General features: G+C 32.7%; 4 protein-coding genes across 6 annotated transcripts; 3 read left to right on the forward strand and 1 right to left on the reverse strand.

The window, feature by feature from the left end:
• The first annotated feature begins 1,783 nt into the window (after window positions 1-1,783).
• On the forward strand, window positions 1,784-4,031 carry LOC126678614 (ankyrin repeat-containing protein BDA1-like). The gene is made up of 4 exons (XM_050373507.2): window positions 1,784-2,104; window positions 2,324-2,499; window positions 2,592-3,168; window positions 3,244-4,031. The coding sequence occupies exons 1-4, from the start codon at window positions 1,784-1,786 to the stop codon at window positions 3,979-3,981; spliced, it is 1,812 nt and encodes a 603-aa protein (XP_050229464.1). The 3' UTR covers window positions 3,982-4,031.
• A 616-nt stretch (window positions 4,032-4,647) lies between these two features.
• LOC126677618 (ATP-dependent Clp protease proteolytic subunit-related protein 4, chloroplastic) lies at window positions 4,648-10,034 on the forward strand. Of its 2 annotated transcripts, none has more exons than XM_050372326.2 (8): window positions 4,648-5,002; window positions 5,116-5,319; window positions 6,018-6,073; window positions 6,706-6,832; window positions 6,955-7,032; window positions 8,291-8,404; window positions 8,476-8,588; window positions 9,746-10,034. In XM_050372326.2, exons 1-7 carry the CDS (start codon window positions 4,715-4,717, stop codon window positions 8,545-8,547), a joined length of 939 nt encoding a protein of 312 aa, XP_050228283.1. In that variant the 5' UTR covers window positions 4,648-4,714; the 3' UTR covers window positions 8,548-8,588; window positions 9,746-10,034. The 2 variants fall into 2 exon arrangements, with proteins under 2 accessions (XP_050228283.1, XP_050228282.1); XM_050372325.2 differs by having other exon boundaries at window positions 4,649-5,002; window positions 9,754-10,034.
• Window positions 10,035-15,137: 5,103 nt separating this feature from the next.
• Window positions 15,138-16,535, forward strand: LOC126676605 (expansin-like B1). The gene is made up of 4 exons (XM_050370838.1): window positions 15,138-15,384; window positions 15,496-15,602; window positions 15,728-16,039; window positions 16,173-16,535. The coding sequence occupies exons 1-4, from the start codon at window positions 15,258-15,260 to the stop codon at window positions 16,368-16,370; spliced, it is 744 nt and encodes a 247-aa protein (XP_050226795.1). The 5' UTR covers window positions 15,138-15,257; the 3' UTR covers window positions 16,371-16,535.
• Window positions 16,536-16,888: 353 nt separating this feature from the next.
• LOC126677428 (histone-lysine N-methyltransferase, H3 lysine-9 specific SUVH6-like) lies at window positions 16,889-21,612 on the reverse strand. 2 transcript variants are annotated; one of them, XM_050372033.2, is made up of 3 exons: window positions 21,462-21,612; window positions 18,004-21,091; window positions 16,889-17,187 (listed from the first exon to the last, which is right to left on the reverse strand). In XM_050372033.2, the coding sequence occupies exon 2, from the start codon at window positions 21,083-21,085 to the stop codon at window positions 18,056-18,058; it is 3,030 nt and encodes a 1,009-aa protein (XP_050227990.1). In that variant the 5' UTR covers window positions 21,086-21,091; window positions 21,462-21,612; the 3' UTR covers window positions 16,889-17,187; window positions 18,004-18,055. The 2 variants fall into 2 exon arrangements, with proteins under 2 accessions (XP_050227990.1, XP_050227989.1); XM_050372032.2 differs by having other exon boundaries at window positions 18,004-21,098.
• Between the last annotated feature and the right edge of the window lie 5,011 nt (window positions 21,613-26,623).

The raw sequence follows: 26,623 nt of genomic DNA on the forward strand, positions 1-26,623 counted from the left end.
ATGCATGTGGATGGAATAAGTGCGGAATGGAATAGCTATTCCGTATAAAATGACAAATTTTTACTTTAGTTCATAGAATAGGTATTCTAAAGAATTGCTATTCCATGATTTTGTGGAATAAACACTCCTCTCAAAAACTAAAGAATGACTATTCCATTTCTTATGGAATAGCTATTTCTATTTCATGCTATTGTATTCCATGAACCAAACATGGCCTACATTGTAAGCAAATGTGTCACCCCATCCCTAATCAGAAATAAGTAACATACATACCTTGTAACAAAAAATAAAAGTAACACGATAAATGAAATTACGGATGCAGAATTTACAAAAAATGCGCTGATACCAATGATTAGCCCTGGCCATCGCCAGTTTCAGCTCGGAATCAGCGGTTTATGATTCTTATTTAATTGAAAATTACCGATTTTAGTTTTTGCCGATTTTAGGAAAATACTATTTAACCCAACAAATTTAACCCATCTTATTGTACCGCCATACGTGGCATATTTCTATTTGCTCAATTTCTATCTAAAAGTGTATGAATTTAGAAAAAAATGAAAGTTGGTGTATTTTTATAACATTATCCCTAAAAATAATAGTTGGCTTATCTAAATAAAACTATAACGAAACAGTATAACCATTCTATAAAATACCTATCAATTCGAGTATGAAGCTAAGTGCTACATCATAGGGGTCATCAATAAATGCATGTGGAGTGAAAACTAAATAAAAAGCTTAAATATATGACTGGAGATGTTAACATATGCAACATAGTTCTTGCTTAATCTCTAGTAGCTAAATCCTTGAAGTTTCCTGTATTTTTTTTGTCAGTACTGCCCCATACTCCATAGTAAGTATCAACTAGATTAGACTGCAACCATAATTAGTTCAACTCCCAACCACTAGGCTATTTGTCCAATATATGAATAATTTTACAATTTAATTCACCTCTATTTTACAATGGAAAGCCTCATGAATGCTTCAAGAGAAGGGAACATAGATAACTTATATGCAGCAATTCAAGAAAATCCACACATTTTAGCTCAAATTGATAATATTCCGTTTACGGATACCCCATTACACGTAGCTGCATATGAAGGACGCATTGAATTTTCCATGGAGATCATGAGATTGAACTAGGGGTGTGCATCGGTCGGTTCGGTCACCGAACCGAACCGAAACCGAATTAACCAAATCCGAAATGTTAGAAATTTCAAAACCGAAACCGAACCGAATTATATTGAAACCGAACCGAAACCAAACCGAAATAATATTTCGGTTCGGTCGGTTATTTCGGTTAACCGAAATAACCTAATTTTATTAAAATTAATTATTAAAAAATAAAAAATAAAATAAAAAACAATAATTTTAATACTAATTTATAATTTAAGTACATTTTGAGGGGTTTTAGTAACTAAATTCTAAAAAAATTACAAAATTACCTTAACTTTTTTAAAAAAATTACAAAAATAACACAATTAATATATATAATTCGGTTATTTCGGTCGGTTCGGTTAATTTGGAAATTCCATCACCAAAACCGAACCGAACCGAATTAACCAAACTTTTTAAAAATGAAAACCGAAACCGAACCGAATTAACCAAAAACCGAACCAAATTAAAATTTCGGTTTGGTTCGGTCGGTTAATTCGGTTTTAACCGAATACTGCACACCCCTAGATTGAACCCATCATTTGCTACGAAATCCAACTCTTATGGCTTAACTCCGATCCACATTGCCTTACAAGAAGAGCATTTTCAGCTGGTGATCTGTCTGGTTGACATGGATGCTAACCTCGTACGGGTCAAAGGAAGAGAAGGCTTAACTCCGTTTCATTATGCAGTAGCTAAAGGACATGTTTTTCTGTTGGAGAAGTTTCTGTCTGTTTGCTTAAAGGCTGTTGAAGATGTAACAATTCAAAATGAGAGTGCGCTGCATATTGCTTTGAGAAATAATCAGTTTGATGCTTTTCAGTTTCTTGTGGGGAGGCTTTGTTGGGATTGCCATGAAAAGGCTCGAGGCTTGGAGAAGAGGATTCTTAACTTGAAGGATGTGGAACACAACACTGTTTTGCATATTGCAACTTCGAAAAATCAACTTCAGGCAAGTGCTCAAAAACTCAGTGAAACCTTAGTGAAACAAAAGTGAAACGTATCTGATTTTGGACACTTTCCAACTTATTAAACAAGAGAAAATATCTAATACCTGTACAAACTCTATATTTATAACATATTCTTGTGAAATATGAGTTTCAAACCGTTTCATTTTTTGTGAAATATAGATGTAAACTAGAGAAATTAACTAATATGAGTACATATACAGCTTGTGAATTTATTACTTAGATCCAGCATTGATATAAATGCCAAGAATGTTCGCAACCAGACAGCTCTTGACATTGCAGAAGAGGAAAATTTACCTGAGATTACACATTTATTGCGCCGTGCCCAAGCAGCTAGAGCTTCTTCACTTCACACTAATGTTAATTTAGTCTCTTTAAGGTATATATCTGATCCTTTGCAAAACTCAACTATGCAATTTCAAAATAAATAAACTTTGATAAATTTCTCAAAAACACATTTTATATCCTCAGAATAGACCAGAGATTAAAATTGGCTGCTGAACAAGGAGATGTTGATACCTTGTATTCAATAATAACCGACGATCCTTATCTTTTAGAGCACATCGACCAGTCTCCGTTTATCCATACTCCACTACATGTAGCCGCATCAAACGGGCGAACCCAATTCGCTTTAGAGATCGCGAGGTTAAGGCCATCAATGGCTCGGAAGCTGAACCAAGACGGGTTTAGCCCGATGCACCTAGCTCTGCAAAATGGTCACATCCAAACTGTATGCAGATTTGTAGATATGGATAATGAGCTGGTGCGTTTCAAAGGAAGAGCAGGCCAAACTCCTTTGCATTATATAGCAGGGAAAGGTAAATTTGGTCTTTTGACAAAATTCTTACAAGCTTGTCCTAAGTCTGTTCGAGATTTGAATATTTATAAGGAAACTGTTCTGCATATTGCTGCTAAAAATGGCATGTGGGAAACATTTCGAGTTCTGTCTGGGTGGCTCCAAATTACTGGCCAAGATGATGTCCTCAATTGGCCTGATGATGATGGAAATACTGTATTACATATTGCAGCTTCCAGAAATCAATCTCAGGCAAGCTCTTACTTAAACTTTGCTTCATTAATACATGCTAGCTAAAGGTTCATGTCTTTGTAAATTGTAATGCAGATAGTGAAGTTGTTAATTGGCAGAGTTGACATGAATGTTATAAACTTGGAGGGTCACACAGCGATGGACATAATTAAAAGTACACAGACCAATCCAACTGAAATGTATAAAATATTATCATGTTCAGGAGCTGTAAAAGCATCACAAATTCCTACTAGTTTTTCCTTAGTTCAAGCCTTAAAAAAACCAATGCTACCTCTTGAAAAATGGGCATTAGCCAGATACCGAGAAAAACTGTCAATGTCCGATGAGAATCGCAACGCAGTACTAGTGGTTGCTGTCCTGATAGCAACCGCCACCTACCAAGCGGTGCTCAGCCCTCCTGGCGGAGTTTGGCAGGGTGATCCGACACTACTATTTCCACAAATTAATGATACTCTGCTCAATAATAATTCATTAACGTACGTTGGATCGCCGGTTATGTTCTATCTGGCGCAATCGGTATGGTTGACCTTCTCCGTTCTGAATACAGTAACATTTTTTATATCAATGGCGGTGATTTACTATTTACTGCCACAACGTCCGTTGATTGTTCTGCCGCTTGTGATACCGTTGTTACTTTGCTACGAGGTTTCGTGGTATGTGATGCAAATGCAATCTGATGGGGTTATTTTGTTCAGCTCGGTTATTGCTGCTGAATTCATATCTATGTTTCTGTGGGGGTTTGTTGCCGGAATTCAAAAGAAATGGAGGACTGTGGCTCACTTAATGGCTGATAAAGTCGACCGTCAAAGTTGACAAAGGACTGATTATTAGTTGTCAAAATAAACCTTATTACGTTCTCAAACTTTTTTGAGTCTACTAATTTCGTACTTTAACTTTTGTTTCTTTTGAAGTAATATTTTTAACTTTTAAGAGTCACCTATTTTTCGATTATCGAAAGACTAACAAGGGAAAAATAAATTTGAAATTAATTGGTATGGTTTATTTTGATTCCGCATATATAAATGTATCATTTGCACACACCATCATTATATTTTGGTTTAATTAACTATAAAAATCTAAACATACTATATCTTATATGATTCTAATAAATTTATTGAATGTCTATCATTTTAACCGAATTTTAATCATTTTATCAATAACATATGTTTAATCTCAAGTGGCATCCGTAAATACTTCAGTTTATTTGATATGAGAGTAAAAAATGTCTTAACAGTGTTAGAGTATATTTCTTAAACTTTTGATATTTTTTTATTAAAAACCATTTCACAGTAAAAAAAATTAAACTATTAACAAGCTTTAAAGTGGAGTTTTTTTATTATGTTTTGTCTTAATGTATTATTTGTAAATAAATTGAATATTGAGCGTTTTTATAAAAATAATATGAAAAGAAATCGTGAGATTTATGACCCATTAAAGGCCCAAATACCCAAAAAGCAAGCCAGCCCATTGAATTTATCACATCTCTTCCATCTTTGCTTCTCTCTGAACTCGAGCAAACACACACGGAGAGTCGCTAATAAAATCAATGGAGGTCGCCACCGCCACCGCAACGGCGTCAACTGTAGCTCTCCACGGGCGCATGTTAGCATCATCAGCGCCAACCTCTTCATCACGAACTTCAAGCTCAAACCGAACTCTCGCTTTCTCCTCTTCTTCTCTTAGAACTACTTCCTCACTATCAACGACTTTTCTCTCTCCATTCGCCTCCGGCGGAAGTGTCATTGGAGATTTCTCTGGCATTAAACTTCGACCTGAATGTCTCAATCCGGCGTCAATTTCGAATTCCAAAGGCAAAAGAAGTGTCGTCACCATGGTAACTTTCCTGTGCGCTTTCTTTAGTAAATTGTTTTAGATTTTAGATTGTCTTTTAGATGTAAATTTATTCTGTCCTGTAAATTTGATTTATATGTGGTTCATTATTGGCAGGTTATTCCGTATACTAGAGGAAGTGCGTGGGAGCAACCGCCTCCTGACCTAGCATCTTACCTGTTCAAGAATCGTATTGTTTACTTAGGCATGTCGCTTGTTCCGTCTGTGACGGAGTTAATACTTGCGGAATTTCTTTACCTCCAGTATGAGGATGAAGAGAAACCTATCTACCTATACATCAACTCCACAGGAACTACCAAGGTTCACTCTCCCTTCATTTGTTATGTGTATCAGGTTCATTATATACTATGCTGCATTGTGTTTAAGCTGTAGTAATGAATTGATCGAGTTAATGCTGCTATATACATGGTCCGCTTGATAATAACTGTTTAGAATAAGCGACTCCATGGCATAGAAAATGTAAAGGTTAATGTGCTGCCATATTAATTTTATTATTGCATTGTTCGTAGTAAGCTTAAGAGATGGCAGTTTCTTTTGGTGATGATGCACTATGGAGTGATACTTTAGTTTAATTGGACTGTAAAGCTTTCTATTCTATTTCATTTCTCTATAGTTTTTGTGTTGTCTCCATAACTTCTTATAATTCCTGTTTAAATCCTTTTCCTGCCTATGCTGTTTAGTGGAATTGCTATACTCTGGAAAATACTTATAAGTTCGACAGTGAAAGCCTCTCTCTACTGCTGCCACGTGACTATTCCTTTTACTTTTTTTATTATATAACTTCCAAATGGACTACTGCTTAAATTATTGGTGTCATTGAACCTCCTTCTAACTAGATGAGGTAAAATTATGATAAAAACAACACGGTTGTCCATTCACATGTGTGTAGATGCAAATATTAATTAACTAATGCTAATGTACATACAAGATTTTTAAACCCTAGAATATGGAGTCAATATAATGTTTGTGATATTAACATCAGTTTGTGTGTTTTTCAGGGAGGTGAAAAGCTGAGTTATGAGACTGAGGCTTTCGCAATCCATGATGTTATGGGGTCATAATTCTTTATATCCTTTCTCGTGATGTATTTTGTTTTCTGAAATTCTAATAAGCTATTTATTGTCATTGTTCGCCCCAGTTGTATTTCTGCAAGTTTTACATGTAATTATCATGTGGAGCCATCATTAGGCTCTCCGTGCCATGAAAGCACCGTCTCTAGGACTATCTGGTTTAATGGTTTGTCAATTTATTGTATTGGGCCTTTGCTGAAGAAGACTTCACTCTAACCTTGCAGAAGTTATTCTCACAATTGTGATTTAAGATGGCTTATCCAATTCCAATTGCGATCTTATTTGATGATTACTAAAGTTACCATGCGGATGTGCATAATGCTTTTTACAACAGTAGTTAGATGCCTTGTCATAGATTCTTACTGATGTCAAAACCCTCCAGCAGATGGTGATAGAAATGGACCAGTATATTCCTGATTTAATAGTATACCGTGTTAGCAGGATATGTTTACTAGTGATAAGACTTTAACTATTAACCTCTATGCCTGTGTTCTTGAAATATTTTTTGTTCAATCAGCTTGTTGTAGAAGTTTGAGCTTACACACCGGTGAATCACCATGCTTATAAGGAAAATCTACAACTACACTTTGCTTATGGCTAATTTATTATCCTGCAGGTATGTCAAACCGCCTATATTTACTCTCTGTGTTGGTAATGCTTGGGGGGAAGCAGCATTACTTTTGGCAGCTGGTTCAAAGGGGAACAGGTCTGCTTTGCCTTCGTCAACTATCATGATAAAGCAGGTATTTCTTGATTACTGATATCATGATCTGCTTTCCTGCTACTTTTTTGTGTGTGAAGAAAATCAACACAACATGTTTCCAACATGAAAATCTCAAATTTATTGATATCTACCAATCTACAGCCAATAGGAAGATTTCAAGGTCAAGCAACAGATGTTGAACTAGCAAGAAAAGAAATAAGGAACGTGAAAGCAGAATTGGTGAGATTCATACAGAATTGCTGTTTCTTTTTACTCATGTGTATTACTCTTACATATAACAGTCTTCTTCTGAATGCCATACTTGCTGTGACTAAAGGATCCAATACTTTTCTTTGATAGCATCCATTCTTACTTCTCTAATAAGGTTGTATGTTGACCTAAAATAGAATACATCCTGTGTGCATCCATATGAATATGATTGTGGATACAGCTACATTTGTTCTTTATACATATGCTGGATTTCTTACATAGCCCCTTTGAAGCGAAAACTCTTTTATTCATTGGCCAAAGATGAATGCTATAAACCTTATTAGAATGTTTGCTGTTTTATCATGCCTTACTTCTTTATAGTGCATCAATTAATTGAAAAAAAGGCCAGGGGCAGGAATTCATTCCAGGAAGAAAGAAGTAGGCGGTAAACTTATGTTTTCTCTACTTGCACCCAAGTGTACTTATACCAGTGCTGTTCATGTAAAGTACTTGTGATTTACTGAAAAAGACTAATAACACTCTCATTATTTAATATCCATCTCTAGCGAGCTTTTAGATCGACAAGTTAGCTTCTTATTGGTTGTTTCATTCTCCTCTTTCTGGTATATAAGCTGAGCTGGTGTTTTTAGATGCATTAATGCTTTCCTGGATTACTACTGCTATTGGCAGTTCTCTTCAATGGGCCTTTGCAACGTCTAAAGCAGAAAGAATATTATCCATAGAAGCTACTGCATTACAATCTTGTAGAATCTTAGCCGAGTAGTGCATCAAATACAGTTCTCCTTCTGTTTTGTCATTGTATTCTTGCATATGGGAACTACAAAATTTACCTTCGAAGCCTTCTGCAAATGCATAGTACAATATGTGTATGCGTGCATATATAGAGAGAGTGAGCATCTGTATAAGCTTTGTATTTGATGTTTAAACTCACTAATACTTTAGCTTAGTTTAAGGACCTGGTTAAGAACCTAAATGAACTGTGGAAAATGCTTGTTAGTTCTGAAACAACCTGCACATTTTCCTCCAATCAGCACGATTAGGAAATGTTCTAGAATATTCAATTCTAATTTGAGACTGTACATCTCAAATTTCTTTAGTGGGTGAAAAAGTTTTGATTAGTCAGTCAGTCTCAGTGATACTTATTCAATTGATTATGTCTATTAAGCAACATAACTAATTTGTTGGTTAAAACTCTATTATAGTGCTGCAGTTCAATAAAAATGTATAGCACCTGCAATGTTCATACTCGTCAAAATTTATTTTTTAGGTCAATCTCATGGCAAAGTATATTGGAAAATCAACTGAGCAGATTGAAGCGGACATCAGCCGTCCAAAATATTTTACTCCAGCTGAGGCAGTTGAATATGGCATCATTGACAAGGTACTGAAGTGAAGCGTTATTTATTTAGTTTGGTTTTCCTGTGCTGACAGCCTTCTCTTTGATTTCTGCAGGTAATATACAATGAAAGAGGCACGGAAGACCGTGGAGTTGTTTCTGACCTTAAAAAGGCTCAGCTTATATGATCTTAGAGGAATTTTAATTGGTGATTGTTGAAAGGAATGTGGTAAGAGACATCTGCAAGTCACTGTTCAATGTCAACTATGTGAAAGTTCTTTTAGAACTGAAATGTTATTGTTATATAATAGTTCATGGGCTGTAGGGGTGTTTCTTTTCTTCCTACATTCATAACTAGTCTCTACTTTTACTTTTGTTAGTCCATAATGGCATCAATTATCATTCGCAGGCTCCACATATAAAATTTAATATAATTTTGCCAGTGCTCAAGAGGCAACTCTTCGTACTCAAATCCATCAGTCATTTGAGTATCAAGTGGGAGTCATTTTCTGAAAATCGATATTTACAACGTGTTTCCCTGAGGCAGGTTCTTAGTATCCTGGTGGTTCACCTCTGATAGACTGATTGGTAGGGTATTAGTGATATGTATATAATGCCTCTGTATCCACTGATATGTTATGCCTCACTGGTGCTTGATGAGCCCGCTAGTGTTGGACATTACTACACAGTACATAACTAATTCTTCGGGATTTCTTTCAATTACTTATCATACGAAACGCCTTTAATTCCTAGACCCACTTACCATCAGTTACTATTCATAACTACTCCACTAAAGTTAAGCGTGTTCTGGAATTGAAAGAAATTGCTTGTTCTTTTCATGGTCATGCCATTTTACGATTATCACTCGATCTTTCTTCCTGAAATTTCAGCTGAGACACTTGGAAAGTATATCATCTAAGTTACTGGATTGACTATACAATTAATTATGGCTTACACCTTGCATTTGCTTTTTTTGATTGTTCTGTTAAGATTGGTTGGCTTTGGCTATGAGATTGAAAACGATTGATTAGACCTGCTATTTGTTGGTGGTATGCTTTATTAGCTCATAGTATAACCTTCGTCTCCATTATATTATATTGCCTTTGCAAAGTGTAGGGAGGGGATGCTAGGTGGTACTGGTTATTATTTTTATATCAGCCGTACACATCTATGGTCCCGATTATCAACAGCATCTCTTCTGTTATATAGTTGGAAGTGAGATCATATTGCACAATCCCATTATAATGATAACAGTGACAGTCATAATCCAGACTATGCTTGGCTCTTTTTCTCTAATTGTTAGCATTCAAGTTGTCATCGCAATTTAGTTTAGCTGATTCTCGATCTATTCTTTGCTGGCCTTTTACTTCTCTAATTGTTCTTTAGAATTTTAGGTTATGCTGTTAACTTGCATTTGGCTGGAACAAAATAGACTGAAGAGTAGATAAAGCAGAATGATCTTCGGATTAGGAGCAAGGTCAAGGCGACGAGAACACAGAAGCTTTTAGCTACGGACTATAGTGTTATTGATTTAATGTGCACATAATAAGCTTGATTTGTAACATAATGTATTTGCAGAAATATGTATGCGCCTATGCTTCTTTGCTTGCCATTTCTTTTTCATGTGACTGCTTTAAATGAAACTGAGCAATCAGATCTAAAGTGAATTTGTATATGCCTAATTCTTTTTTTCCAAAGTCGAGGTTTGAAAGAAAAAGATTTATTTGGTTTAAAATTATAAGCTTTTGGATCAATTTGACCTTAATCGATAAAATTAGATCTAATTGATTCCATTATACAGTTGTTTTAACAGAGGTAGAATTTAATTACGTTAGTGATTAGTAGTTAGATTTTTAAATTTCAAATTTCAAATTGGACTTAAACCACTAGCTGGTGGAAGCTTTGAACCTATACTTCAGGAATACACCGGAGAGCGCTAGCCACTTGAATTGAAATAAGAGTGTTTATCCCACACAAATATGTGTCACGTCATTTTTTATAACAAGCCAATAAGTATTTGCGGTAGATAATTTTTATTTATTACTTATTTTTTTTATTGTTAAATGTTTACACATGGTTAATGCTTTATTGGTTTGTTGTACGAATGGTGCAACAGTTGTGTTGTATAATTATTCTGAGTGAATTATGAATGCCAAGGCAGTGTAAACAAAATCTAATAGCTAAAGCATGCAGATTAATGGATCATCATTCTAGTTATAATGGTGACGGAAGCTTGTTAGTATCTGATTTGCAAAGAGTAAGGCTGCTAGAGATTTGCCAAGTGGGCGACTAGGAACATGCATCACCTACCCAATTTCTCCACAAAGTTAATTTTGCACCCCTATTTTTCTCACAAATTATGAATTTACACCAAAAGAAGTTCAAAAATGGCCAGATTGGGTAATAACTTTTGTTGAGTGGTATCATCCCAAATTTCTAGTCCTATCCGACAGATTGACACGAACAAGATAGCTTTGTGCTTACCTAGTTTTACTGCCTCTTCTCCAGTGCGTTACAACCAAATTAATAGTAATAATCATAATAATAATGGGTTAGTGGGTTTTAATCCGATTTTTCAATAGCCAACAGCTTTGAAACTTGACTTTAATTAGTAATTAACCAGCTTATATGCAGCCAAAAAAATTAATTAGTACGCTTTGGTATATGGACTAGTTTAGCTTTTTTTGATCCTCCAATTACTTTTCTATTTTCACTAAGAATTGGTTAGGTTATCTACTTTCACAAAATGATTATCCAACTCAACAAAGTGAATGAATAGTAAAAAATATTAATATAACGAAAGACCAAAAAAAACCAACGAGTTATAACTCAAATGACATAAACATTAGGTAATATTTTCATAAGGTTGTCGGTCAATTCCTCCCGTAAAACATGCACTTTTAGAATTTTCAAAATTTGAATATGGTTGCTCAGACAACATTTGGAGAATAAATATCTAACACAAATGGATGTTCGAAATATGCAAATTCAGTTTTTCGGGTTTGCAAATTTTGCAACTTCATCTACTTTATTTAAGTATTTGGACTTAAAAAATAAAATAGAACTAGCAAAAATAATTGGCCTAATCACTCAAAAACCCCCGACCTTTAATGTTTTTTTCAATTCTACCCTGACGTTGCAAATTTGTCAATTTTACCCACTTTTGAATTTTCCGTTTTCAATTGTACCCCAATTTTTTAACTTTTATTAATTTTTTTACTTAAATGATGAAATCATTCAATTAACTAAGTATAAAGATGAAATTAAATTCTTTTGTATTCAAAAAAGTACAAATAAGTCCTTTATTTTTAAAAACTAATTAAAAACCATAATCAAATTAACACTAATTTAAATTCCTAATTAATTTAACAAAATTTAAATAAATTTTAAAAACATGCAATTAATATATATTAGACGTGGAGAATGTTTTTAAATTTTTTTCAAATAAAAAAGGCATTAATTTAATATTTTAGGGTACAATTGAAACACAAAAATGCAAAATAGGGTAAAATTGACAAATTTACAACGTCAGGGTATGATTGAAAAGGGGCTAAAAGGTCGGGGTTTTTTAAAGTATTAGGCCAAAATAATTAATATGGAACATTTATATTTTAGCTTTGGTGAAAAAGTTAATTTTGCTAAATGTTGTCAAAATACTTTAAATCCTTTAGCAAAACATCTATCTAGAAATATCGTAAAAGTCAATCATTAAATTATATGAAGAAGCAGAAAAAGAATTAGAAAATTTATTTCTAAAGTTTGACGGTGTTTCAATTTGTAGTGATAGTTAGAGTGACCGTTGGCTAAAATATTCATATGTGAGCATAATTTATAAATGAATTGATAAATATTGGCTTTTACAAAAAAGAATTATTGCATATGTTTAATGAGTGTTATACTGCTGATAATATTTTTAGAACGATTAAAAAAATTCTAAAAGAGTTTACCCCAAAAAAAAAATTCTAAAAGAATATAATTCAGTAGAACATTATACTATTCAATTTCTTTTGGTAATTTGTGATTTGGAAAATATTTGTCAACCACATGTTAGAGGTAAACTTTTTCATATTAGATGCATATATTATATTTTAAATTATGTGTATAAAATAATATTAAATAATCAAAAACTATTACTTCTCCAATTAATATTTTATCTATGGACACATCCCAAAGTAGTGAACTTGGTATTAGTTTTATAAACAAATGGTAAAAGAGCTAAAAGATTTATGAGAGATGTTTCAAATCGTTGGAATACAACTTGTGGATTAATGAAAGAGTTGTTTGAATTGTGCACATTTATTTGCAATAGTGTAGATTAAATTAATTTATATCCATAAAATTGGGATATCTGCATAATCTTTTAGATATTTTAAAAGTTTTAATAATGCAACATATGTATTAAATGGTGTATATTATTCAACAGTTCATTTATTATTAACTAATATATTGATGTTGCCGATGTATTCAAAAAATATGAAAGTATTCTATTAAAAATCTATAGTAATAATAAAAATGAAATGGTTAAAAATTAAAAAAAATGGTGTTGCATGAGTTATAAATTTTAGGCCTAATCACTCAAAAACCCCTCACCTTTAAACTTTTTTTCAATTCTACCCCGACGTTGAAAATTTGTCAATTTTACCCACTTTTGAATTTTCTGTTTTCAATTGTACCCCAATATTTAAATTTTTGTTAATTTTTTTACTTAAATGATGAAATCATTCAATTAATTAAGTCTAAACATGAAATTAAATTCTTTTTTATTCAAAAAAGTACAAATAAGTCCTTTATTTTTAAAAACTAACTAAAAACCATAATCAAATTAACACTAATTTAAATTCTTAATTAATTTAACTAAATTTAAATAAATTTTAAAAATATACAATTAATATATGCGAGACATGTAGAATGTTTTAAACAAATTTCCAAACGCAAAAGACGTTAATTTAATTTTTCAGGGTACAATTGAAACACAAAAATGCAAAATAGGGTAAAATTGACAAATTTACAACGTCAGGGTATGATTGAAAAGGGGCTAAAAGGTCGGGTTTTTTTAAGACATTAGGCCTAAATTTTATATGTAAATTAGATGGTTTACATGATTGTTTAAGTGCTTATTATACTTGTCTAAGTCCATTCTAACTGCAAAAACCTTGATGTGCTAACTCATAATGTTAGAAAAATAATAATTGATATTTTATGGAATACAATATTATTTACAAATCACCTCCAAATGGTTCCTCTAGTTCTTCTAATATTATATCGGTCGAAGTTCAGAATAAACCATTAAAAAATGAGTATGGACGATCAATTAGTTAATTTTGCAATGCCATAAAAAGGCCTAAGAGATCATCTGATTCATTTCTTGAATTTGACATTTATATAACTATATTTGATTTTGGTGATAGTAAAGCATATAAAATAATTTCCGGTACTTGAATGATGGAGGCTTGGAGCCAACACCAAAATATGTTTACAAATTTATCCAAAATTGCAAAATATGTATTTATTTTTTTGAGAATAACTGCAAAATATATTTTAGTAAGTCTGCTCTCTACAATTTTTATGGAACAAGCTTTTAGCGCGGGGAAGTATCTTGGATGATAAACGTTCAATTACAACTCTTGATTCATCAGGAATTTAAAAATGATTAGAAGATTGAAATAAACTAATTATAAGAAATCAATAAATTATCAAAGAATCTAATTATGATTTATTTGACGTCACAACCAATGGCATTGAATCTTCCATTAATATCAAGAAGTTACAAGCGTAAGAATTTAAAAAGGGCAACTTCCGACTTAACAAGTGATTAAAGGGTACCCTTTTTCTCTAAATAGTAATAGGTAAGAGAGCTAAGTGGATTTGATTTTTCTAAACTGTAAGAGGACACACAGGCAAAGTTCAAGCCCCTTTTTTATATTTTTTAAATTAAAATCAAAAAAATGCCTCGACTCTTTACGCCTATTTTTGAGTTATATTTTTCTTTTTAGAATGTCTCAACTATTTTTCTTATTTATATATATTATTTTTATTTGTCGAAATTTAAATCATGAAAACAAAGAAACTTGATGAGTTTTATTAGTTTAAAGCAAAACTATGGTGTAGACTATAGGCTTAATATTCATATCATATCCCAATGCAAGACAAAGGATGTAAAAAAGTATTTATTGTACCTTAAAATTTATGAAAAGAAGAATGAGCCGGAGAAAAAGAGAGGGAAGAAGAATGTAATATTGATGTTAAGAGAATATAAAGAAATTGAGTTCATGTGAAATTATTCAAAAAAAAAATCAATTCAATTTGAACCGAAGCACACTACTTAGACATTGTAGGTTTGAGTTCCCGTCGATATGAATGTTCGAACATTTTACAGTCTAGAAGAATCTATATGACCACACCCAACAAAAATTACTACAATCGGTCGATCTCACTCTTTTACTAATTAAAAAAGGGATTATTTGGTAATTTTGTCGATCTATCTCCCTAACTGTACTTTTACATATAGTTTAGATGAAAGAAAATATTGTATATTACTATATGTATATTTTAAATGCTATGACTATGACAAGTCAAAAGTATTTGGCAAATGCACTCTTTGCTAAAACAATGGAATCATGTCTCATAGAATCAAAAAAAAAAAGGCTTCATGAACTGCACACATCTTTAATCTAATAATTCCACCTCACCATCCTACTCTCAATCAAATTAAAAAAAATAACTAAGCATACAAGCTGCCTTAATAGTTACCTTGAGGCCACGTCTATATATAGAGAAGTTTGTGATCGCCTAAGCAATTCCCATATCACACCAAGTTTTCATTATATCTTCAACAACAAAAAATAGTTTTCATTTTCAAAACTTGTGTTAGTTTAATTTTAGCTGATCTTTTCAAACTATGGGTTCTATATATGGTTATTACATGCTTTGTTTGATGGTGTTACTGCCCTCAACATCTTACTCTCAAGACTTCACTTGCTCAAGGGCTACTTATTATGGTAGCCCTGACTGCTTAGGGACACCAAGTATGCATCTCCCTTCTACTTCATCTTTATATCAAAGATTAATCTATGTTGTACGGAAATAAAAACGCATGAAACGGTGTAAACATAGTTTATAATTGGTATTTTTTATAGGTGGAGCTTGTGGATTTGGAGAATATGGAAGAACAGTGAATGATGCTAATGTGGCTGGAGTTTCCAAGTTGTTCCGCAACGGCACTGGCTGTGGTGCTTGCTATCAGGTTTTTGCAGATAACAATCACAAATCTCTGCTGTACTTTGGAAATTCAGAATAATTATTAATTTAAACCACCACTAACAAATAAACAAATTATGATAATGATGGTTGCTTAATTAACTATTTCAGGTTAGGTGTAAAGCACCACAGCTTTGTACTGATGATGGAGTGAACATAGTGGTGACTGACTATGGTGAAGGAGACAGAACAGACTTCATTCTCAGCACACGCGGCTACGCAAGACTGGCTCGCCCCAACATGGTGGCAGAGCTGTTTGCATACGGTGTAGTCGACATAGAATATCGGAGAGTATCTTGCCAATATTCGGGTTACAATGTGATGTTCAAGGTTCATGAGCATAGCAGGTTCCCTGAGTACTTAGCCATAGTAATTCTTTACCAAGGTGGCCAAAATGATATCTTAGCTGTTCAAATATGGCAGGTATGTAGATGTCATTTTATAGAAAAAGCTAAAGATGTGCAATAACCGAACCAAAATCAACAATTCGTTTCGGTTTTTCGTTATAACCGATTTGATTTGCTATTGATGGGTGTGATTGTGAAATTGAATGCAGGAGGATTGCAAGGAATGGATTGGAATGAGAAATGCACATGGAGCAGTTTGGGACAGACCTAATCCACCAAAGGGATACATAACATTGAGGTTCCAAGTTAGTGGGAGTGCAGGGCTGACATGGGTTCAAGCTACAAATGCCATCCCTAGTGAATGGAAAGCTGGGGTTGCTTATGATTCTGCCATTCAGCTTAATTAATTAATATTATGATTTTAGTGAGTAGAGATTAAGTTCTGATTTGTTGTGTATGTCTTTATATGCTTAGTATTCTAAGTCCATATGCCTAATGCCTTGTTCATAAACTTGGTATAATGTACTAGTTTCTTCTATATTAATAATAAACTTGCATATTTATAGTTTTTACTAGGTAAAAAGATTGCTTAAAGTTTATGATATAATTGGACAATCAAGATCATCTATCTCTACAAGACAACAATCCAAAATTAGTCTAATAAATCATTTGATATCTGACTATGAATATTTCAAAATCAATTTCAGATATAATATAGTTTGGTTTAGAAGATTTGTTATACACCTCTGTTAAAAACTTGGTCCTATTCTAAGTCTGACATAACTGCTTGTCTGCTTTGATTACATAGCCTAATGATCAGACTCCAACAATATTTCAAGAATATATAACAAAATTCACCAAATACTGAAATTTAATCTTGGAAAGTTGGTGTGAAAATAATAATATCAGTGCGAAAAATAAAATCTTGAAGCATCAAAGCTACAACAGTTTTTTCATAACTTATAGTAATTCGTCTTTACATTTTTTCTTTTTAAGGGAAGTATGAAAACTATAGGGCAGATACAAAACAGAAGCTCGCTCACAACAAACAACATTTCTTTTAAGGACTATAGTTAAATTACTACCTACCTGTCAGACAATGACTTTCTCCAATAGAGATTTCACAAGTGAGATGGTCATGGTCTTGACGAAGCTGAGAAGCACAACAGAGACATGGCATCGCATGCAAAATGAGATGTCCGGTCTTCCAATACGTGAAAATTCCTGCATCAATTTAAGCACCTCCTTAGTAAATATAAGGGGAAGAAAATAATTCCATCATGAAGACATTGCATAGATGCATTAGTGAACAGCACTGATCTGATAACTAGGAATGGTCATAATATAAAAAAAACCCTCCAATCAAGGAATACAGCCTTCTGTGCAGGAAACTAGCCCTTGCAATTTGCGAATTTTATGTCAGAGATGAAAATATCAAGAAATTTTCATAACTACTGATTTGTTATTGAGCAGAAGTCAAAAAAATGAAGTCTGGTATCTTTGTGCAAGCTGAAGCCACTAAAACTTACAGGGTTTGAAGATGTAGCAATATGATAGCACGTTAGCTATTAATAATTAAAAAAAAAAACTCCCCCCCACCAAAAAAAATGAGCACCCTCCATTTTTTAGAGTTCCCGATACCAAAGATATAAATTTACTATGCAAATGCAGCATTTATAGAAAGACAAAGTAACAAGCAATGCTGATGCTTGATAATGTTAGCCTTTGGAGCCCAATTACAAGAATGCACTAATTGCACATATAATGAGACATCACACTGTACTTGGGTAATATCTATAGTAACAATATAATAATGCTTTCTTTAATAAGTAACAAGATGCAAGCGTAGTGACAGCAGTTTATTAGACAAAAATAATGTTATCTTTGACCAAGCCAGCACAAATTTTTCTTCAAGAAGAGAAGAAAACATATGCTTGAATGTACAATGGCGTGCAGAAACACACATATGTGAACACACAACCAAGCAGGCATAAATATGGACGTATGCTGGTTGTGTAATGATTAAATCAAGAAACTTACTGTGACATATAAAACTGTTTATTCTTCTAATTCCAACTCCAATAGAACAGCCTCAATACATCCTCCCTGTGCACTCTGAAGAACCACAGTAGCAACTCTTCTTCTTAATATTGCCATCAGAATCAAAAACCTGATCTATTGCATAATTGTAATGGTAAGTTAGCTCTTGCAAGGGAGGAATATTAAAAACAGCAAACATCATTATGTGAGGGATTCTCTTGTCCTCATGATCGTAAAGAACATTTTGTGCATAGAGATTAGGTGAACAGCTGTGGTTGATAAATCTCCCCACATTGCCATACTTTGCTGCATCAATCGTGAAGCCACCTTCCCCCACAACTTCAGAAGAACTTGAATGTGTCTCAGATTTGATGTTTGAGAGTCCATCCCATACGTCACTGGAGTTATTTCCAATATCAAATAAATATTCATCATTACCAGTTCGTTGCTCAGCTTCTGCCTCCTGAAGAAGCTCTCCTACATACTCACAGATAAAACTTCCAGAAGGGATTGAATTTAATGATCTCACACCCCAACCCCTTGCTTCAGTTTTAAAAACTTCAAGCTGAAACTGGATACCATGCTGAGTGACTCTGTTGTAGCAAGAGGGAGGACACTTGCAAAAAGGGCCACACTCATAAACCAAAGTCTTTGCTTCAACAATAGCCCCACTGTGGTTATATGGGATCTCTCCTCCGTTCTTTGCCACACAAGAGCATTTTGCAATCTCAGAACATCCATTAGTGCAACCACAACCCTTGGGAGGATCAGGGCAGCACCAATCAGGACACACCACATGGGTAATGTATTCAAATAATGGAAGCTTCTCATCATCTACAGTGTTTACAGCACAAATAGGAATTTTCTCTCTCCCTTTTGAGATATCATCCATGCAAAGACCCTCACGCACTTTAAATATTTTGGACTTCTTCACCACTTTCCAAGAAAGTTCTGCTTGTCCTGGAATCCGAACCAACCTGAACTTAAAGATCAGTTTTCCATGCGGCCCCATTTCCTGCCAAAACTTATCCACCAAATACAGGCCATCATAGATATATGTCCTTTTTGCACCAGAAGATTCAGATGCTTTTGTATCACCACGGATTACCCTCACGGGATTTTTTGCATCCACACTATTCTTTAGAGCAAGATTACCTCGTTCAAGCTTTTGGTCTTCCGGTTCCTTTTTTCCTACCATCACGTTCCCTCCTTGACCTGTATATATCAAGACATCTGAATCATCCATGTCATCATCATAACCACCAGATGCGACAATGCTCACGGCAAGAATACTTGCACCTTCCTTCACAAAATCTATACCTCCCTGAGTTGGACGATGAAGACCAATCATATTAAGCTCCACCCTGTATTGAAATTCATCACCAATCTCAACGCCTGGAACTGATCCGATGATTTTGTTTGTATTGACATACTTACCTTCGCTTTTAATAATACCTGCTGCCTTACAATCAGGCCTCTTAATATGCGTCAGCTGTGTCTCACCTTCTTTAACAAGCTTCCTATAGATATGCTGGAATAAACGTAGTATTTCCATAACTTTCCTTCTAGTGACAGATGCATCATTTCCATCACCTTTGCCACTTGAACTGCTGGGACAGGAAGGAGAAAGTGTCACATCAATAACATGCGATCTTCTAACCAATTGAAACTTATCAGATCCCTCACCCTGTTCAAGATGAGCCTTACTGCTAGGAAATGAACTCTTCTTAATCTTTAATTTTTCAAGCTCTTTCTTCGTATTCATTTTATATGTTCCTCCAAAGTTCTCTCCATTATTCTTCTTTATCCTGACAGAAGCTTTGGGTTGCTCTTGCAGAACAAGATCACTTTTCTTCCAATTGTTTTTATCGGTACCACTAGCCAGGTTGCAACTATAATGAGCTTCATTCTCCTTCAGCAAAGGACCATTTCCTGAAGCCCTAAGACCCAACACAACTATGCTGCTTAATACAGGCTCCAAACAATCAATACTCTCTGAATCTCCAATGCTCCTCTTTCCTCGATGATGTTGTGTGCTTTCTTTTGGAGATTTCATACCCTGCTCATTCTCAGGAGTAGCACCAAACTCATCTTGCTTCCTCATATCTTTAAAGCCTGTCCTTGCCGAATTAGCTTGAACATTAAGCCTGGATAAACTAGAAACTTTTCCCTCGACCTCGTGCTCATCAGCATTTCCATTCTGAACACCCTGTCCCATTTCTTGCGCAGCAGTACTCATATAACCTTCAACACCCAACATTTCTTGATCTGAATTCTTGCGCTCCTCGGAAGCAAGCACATCTGCACTCTCCAGAATACAGACGGCATTTCTTCCACAAAACGAAGGAAAGTCTCTAACAGCTGAAACTGTCCTCCTAGGAGGATATTGAGGAGGATATATTTGTGGCATCACATTTTCCACGGGAGCACTAACATCCCCATTGCAAAAATCCTTTTGCACATCAACTGTTTCACATTCTGAAACTGTACTCCTAGGAGGATATTGAGGAGGATATATTTGTGGCATCACATTTTCCACGGGAGCACTAACATCCCCATTGCAAGAATTCTTTTGCACATCAACTGTTTCACGTTCTGAAACTGTCCTACTAGGAGAATATTGAGGAGGATATATTTGTGGCATCACATTTTCCACGGGAGCACTAACATCCCCATTGCAAGAATCCTTTTGCACATCAACTGTTTCACATTCTGAAACTGTCCTACTAGGAGAATATTGAGGAGGATATATTTGTGGCATCACATTTTCCACAGGAGCACTAACATCCCCATTGCAAGAATCCTTTTTCACATCAACCGTTTCATGTCCCGGAGATTTTATTATTTCAACATCCACCGGATTGCTCAAAGCGACCACTGGTTCCGAAACTGGCACTTCAAAAGTAGCTATGTTTCTGGAAGGTCCGCAACCAACAGGAAAATCCCTAACAGCTGAAACTTTGCGCCGCTTATACTTAGGAAGACTGCCATTTACATCAGTATTATGGTCAATCTCCATTGGCAGCCTTCTGGAATTAACCCTTACTGACTCTGTGTGCAATGTATTTTCTGCAAACCCCATTCCAACCTAACATCTAAACAACTCATCATCAGTACAAGCAGTAAACAGACAATGCAATTCAAATTCCAGTTAATAATAAAACTAAACCCTAAATTCAAAAACTAAAAACACCAAAGCTTATGCAGCAACAAAAAGTCCAAATTTGTGATTAATTTGGAATCAATATTGCATATAAGTGACTTTTCAGCACATATAACTGTATTAATTCCTCATAAACAACAAATATCAATTAAAAAGAATCGCATGCAACACAGATATTTCTAATAAACACTTATAAATTAATCATTTCAATGTTTGATTAAAAAGGAATAAATTAATCAATAACAAAATCCAATTAATAGAGGAAGCATCGATATTATTTGAGATAATAACTCACCGATTAGCAATACTGTACGATTGTGGCCTTGATTTCCGACAAAATCAACGGTCATAAATTCATTTGCAGAGCAGAGAAACAGAGAAAACTGCAGATGTGGAAGGCATCAGTGAGTGTAACAAAATGCATGCTAAAATTTGAGAGATTTTTTTATTCAGTCTAAACGGTGCCGTTTGAAAGGTCTGAGGGAAGACGAATCGGGTAATTACTAGAACCGTTTTAGGAATTTTGGATATTGTCCTTCTTACATTACGTCATTTCTTTTCTAAATTGATTTTAAAATAATTCATTTTTGTAAAATAAATTTCATCCAACTAATTTAAAAAAATGCTATACATTTTATATTTATTTTTAAAAATATATAATTTAACTTTTACTCATAGCTAGTTTATAACTGTATCCATAATAGTAACAACTTACTTAAGAGCTATAATAAAAAAATTGCAATATAAATGTGTTGCCAGAAATATAAATTAGATATCAAAAATGAGAACGAAATAGTATATGCCTTTGTGGTTTAAAAAACCTTCGGGGCTATTTGAATTGAATTATTTAAAAATCGATCAATTTGATAAGATCAGTATATTTCAAATGAAAGACTTAAGTGGCAATTTGCCCCTTCAACTTATAAATTGATTCGCCCAAATGGATTAACTGCCTATAATTAATAAGTTCGTGATTAATTTACCTACAAAATTAATTTGTATGTTAGTTGTCCATTATTTACAAGTTGAGGGGGAAAATTGCCATTTAAGTCAAATGAAATATAAGGTTGGTGAATTTCAAGATTTTATCATTTGAATATAACCTAAAATCAATGAATATATAGGAATAATTTTGGAATAATCAAATATTCTAACAGCCCACAATATATAAAAAATGATTGATTTTAACTTTTCCACCTTTTAGGTGAGAAATCAAATGAAGAATTTTTAAAAATAGTGAAGTGTAATACATGGATCTTCTATCATTTTCAATTATCAAAATGTGAATTTTGTTTAAATTTATAGATTATGTAACGTCCATAAATTTTGACCATCCGAATTCTCTAAGTGCAAACCGTGACAGATAAAATTTTATTTGGTAAAGGTATTCTATCTTTAATATTATTTTTCTCTTTTATATCTATTTTTATTTTGGCTTAATCACAAAAAATATATCAACATTTACGAGTTTTGCCAGCTATATCTATTTTTTTTAAATCGCTTATTTTCCCGCTTTATCATATTTGATACCTTTTGTAGCCATTTTTGAATTGAATCGATTTTTTTCAACATGTCTCCCACGTCACTGCCAACTCACCAAATTGATGATGTGATAACACTCTTCATCTAATCAAACCAAATGACAAATCAAACCAAAATCAAATTCAATCTTTAAATTAAATTAATTAAATTTATTATTATAAAAATTTATATATTTGAAAATAATTTATATTTCTTAATTAACTAATTGAAATTAATTTAAAATCCTAATTAATTTATTGAAATTTAATTTTACTTAAATTTAAATCAAATAAATTTTTTAAAACTAATTTAACATGTTATTTAATTTACTAAATTTCAATTTATCTCCAGATTTCATATTTATTCTGAAATTAACTAATTTCAATATTTAAGATTCTACCACCGTCCTCTCGCACATCGGTCACCGCCGTCCTCACCCTCTCTACACCGACCGACTACTATTGGTCGTCTTCTCCATTAGAGAAGACAAACAGATCATCTTCTCCATTGGAGAAGCTGCTCCTCCCCCTCCATTGGAGAGGACGAGGTCTATTCGTAATCTTCAGTGGAGAGGACGGATCTACTTTGTGCAAGTCATTGTAATTTTGGTCATATTTTAAAAAATTATATTAAGTTTTATGGGGTTCTTATTTTATTAGATAACTTTTGAGGATTAGACGGTTTTAATATTGTTGTTTCAATATTTGCATCATAAATATATTTGTACACCTTTTGATGATTAAAAAAGCCTTATTCGAAAACTATAATTAACATGTCTTGTCGCTATTTTAGAACAATTCTTTTAATATGTTGAAAGACCATTTATTTCTATAATTATCATAATTATCAATGAAAATTTTAGCTAATTAACGAAAAAAGTAAATATAAATAAATTTGAGTATTTATTAATTTTTAATAGAAACATAATTATTTATTGAAATTTACAGACAGAGCAATACAATGACTTGCATAAGCAGCAAAAACCCATTACATTGGGGAATGTTTTTTTTTTTTCCAACTTGCTTCGCTGTCAAGAAAAGAAAACACTAAAATTCCCGACTCAAGTAAACCCACTCACCAGTTAAAACTTCACTTCAAATCCACGAACACAAGTTTTAAAGAAAAAAAAATTACCTCATCAGTTTCTTTTGGGTTATTTGTATAATGAATTTTAACGTTTTATTTTTATAGTAATTTAATTTAATTTTTATAAATATTGCATCTAACATTCCAATTTGTCGCACTTTTATATTGTGTAATCGATAAACTAGTCGTTTTTTGAAATATAAAACTATAAAATGTCTATAAAAACGGCACCTTTGTATAAAACGACGTCAAAAACGCAAATGTACTATACAATAATCTAGTCGTTTTTTAAAATATAAAGCTACAAAATGTCTATAAAAACGGCACCTTTGTATAAAACGACGTCGAAAGCGAAAATTGAATAACACAATGACAACAATTGAAATATGCGATGAAACGTTTTTAAAAAGTGAGATTAAATTACGACAAATATAAAATGTAGAAAGTTAAATGCAAATAACCCTATTCTGCATTTTTATATTCCAACATTTGAAAATGTATTTTATTTTATATTTATCAACTACCAGTGGCTTCAAGGGAACACCTTATAATTTTAAATAACTTCGGATGTACTGATTGAATTTTATCCTATTGGTACTATGTCTTTATATATTAGTAAGTAAGATTGCCTATTATGTTTATGTATAGGGATATGATAACCAAAAATATGTGAAACTATCCAACTTAACAGCATAAAAATGACAAAATAATTTAATTATATAAAAATATGATAAAAATATCTTAAATCAAAAATTGTATCAATTTGGTCTGATAATTTTACAAATTTTGTCAATTATATCCAAACAGCACATAAAAAATAAAAAAATCTAGCTGATAAAAATAAATTATAGTTTAATATCTTAAATTTTTTTATAGCAAATATGTCTACAATTAAAAAAAAATTCATAAAATAAGATATTATTCATACCAAAAATTCAATGTTATTTTAAAAATTAAATGAATTTTTATGCTATAATTAAAAAAATTAAAATTTTATTACAGTAAACATAACTCATGGAATTGTATTTTATATTTACCAATAAAAACCTAAAATTAAAAAATATCGACCACATGTTACAGATTAATTACAATTAATTACTGAGAATATATAGTTTTGTGAAGTTTATATAATCACAGGTTTTATTATATTTTTTGATTAATGTTGAATTCTTATACCATTTAAGCTATAGGCAAAAGGCTAGTGCGGTGTGTTTCGGGAAAGTTCATTTTAACTATTTGTATTAATTAGACCCAAAATTTATATTTTCAGGGTCTAATAAATTACTTGAGTCCATTAGTTCTTCAAATTTGCGTCTCAGATCAAATAAGTTCATATTTAAATGACGTAAATTAAAAACAATCGGGTCTAATTGATCCAAAAAAATGGACTTATTTAATTCCAAAAATACAATTTTTGTGTTTTATTGACGCAGCAAGTTAAAATAAATTTATTTGATCCCGAGACACCGGTTTGAGAACAGCGTTGAACCTTTAGTGGATATTGCATTTTATTTTTGACTTAAAGTATATATGTATATAACACATTGGGCACATTGCAAGAAGCTTTTAGGCTTTAAAGTTTTTTCTTCTTCCCTTTCTAGTTTCTAATAAAAGAGATCATCATCATGTATGCAAGATCCGCATTCTTTTATATTTTCCTAATTTGCTTCTTGATCACCGCTCGATCTGATTTAAATCCGGTTCATGTTATCGATCAAGCCGAAAATGCGACACAAACAGCTGCAGATCATTCCAAAAGCTTCATAAATGACACCGAAAACGCTGCGGAAAATGTCATCAATGGAACAGAAACAGCCATTGACAACAGCAAGAACGCTGCTGAAAATGTCATCAACGACACCACATCCGCTACCAAAGATGCCTATCGGGGCGTTCAAGATGTGGCCAATGCTGTGCATGGAAATGGAGCCCTTAGTCCGGTGGGTGGTCGTAAGGAATGTGCAAAAATATTTTTGATTGCAGTTATTGGGTTATCCTTTGTCAATACTATCTTCAATTAAGGTTTGAATCAGTATGAATTTTATTTTCATGGTCTCAAGTGTTTTGAAAATAATTTATGAATTTATTATTGTTCATTGTTTTATGCTGATTAAAATTTTAGCTTTTGTTATCGTTATTTATTTACTATATAGAAAATACAAATATAGGACGAAAAATAGGACAGACGGATATTTTTTATAAAAGTAAATTTTAAATTGTTCAGAGTTTTTGGAAGGATTCTCGAAAATGAAGCTAAAATATTGATATATATGACTCGATAAATTTAATGTAAACATATATAATTTATTGGTAGATTGTCATTTTCAAGCTAACCTAACTAATTTCATACCTATAATATTATTTGCTTTAATCGCTCTGGGCTTATGATGACTCAAAAATTAACGATTGAACTGCATGTAGCTAACTGGATATATTATAGGTAAAAGTATCTTATGTATCTATATCTTTTACCAAAACAATAAATATACTTCTTTAAAAAAAATCATGATACGATTAATCTGTCAACATTATAATTTATAACAAATATATTTAATTGGGTTCATATCCTGCCACAAGCGCTCCCCCTCTTCAATTATAAAAAAAAACAAATATATTTAATTATAATTTTAAACCTATTTTTAAGATTTATTTTTATAATTAATAATTCCATGAATATTTTTTATATATAATTAATCTTTTATTTTAATTTAAAAAGTGTAATGTGGATTTAAAATAAATCCATATGTCTGAAAATAAATTTAAAATTGAAGATTGAAATTATTTATTATAATTGACGGATTAGATATTCTAATTTTTTTTATAGTATTTGTCATTTTAATCAATGATATA

Source organism: Mercurialis annua, linkage group LG4 (genome assembly GCF_937616625.2).
Source record: "Mercurialis annua linkage group LG4, ddMerAnnu1.2, whole genome shotgun sequence".
Classification (NCBI taxonomy): Eukaryota; Viridiplantae; Streptophyta; class Magnoliopsida; order Malpighiales; family Euphorbiaceae; genus Mercurialis; species Mercurialis annua.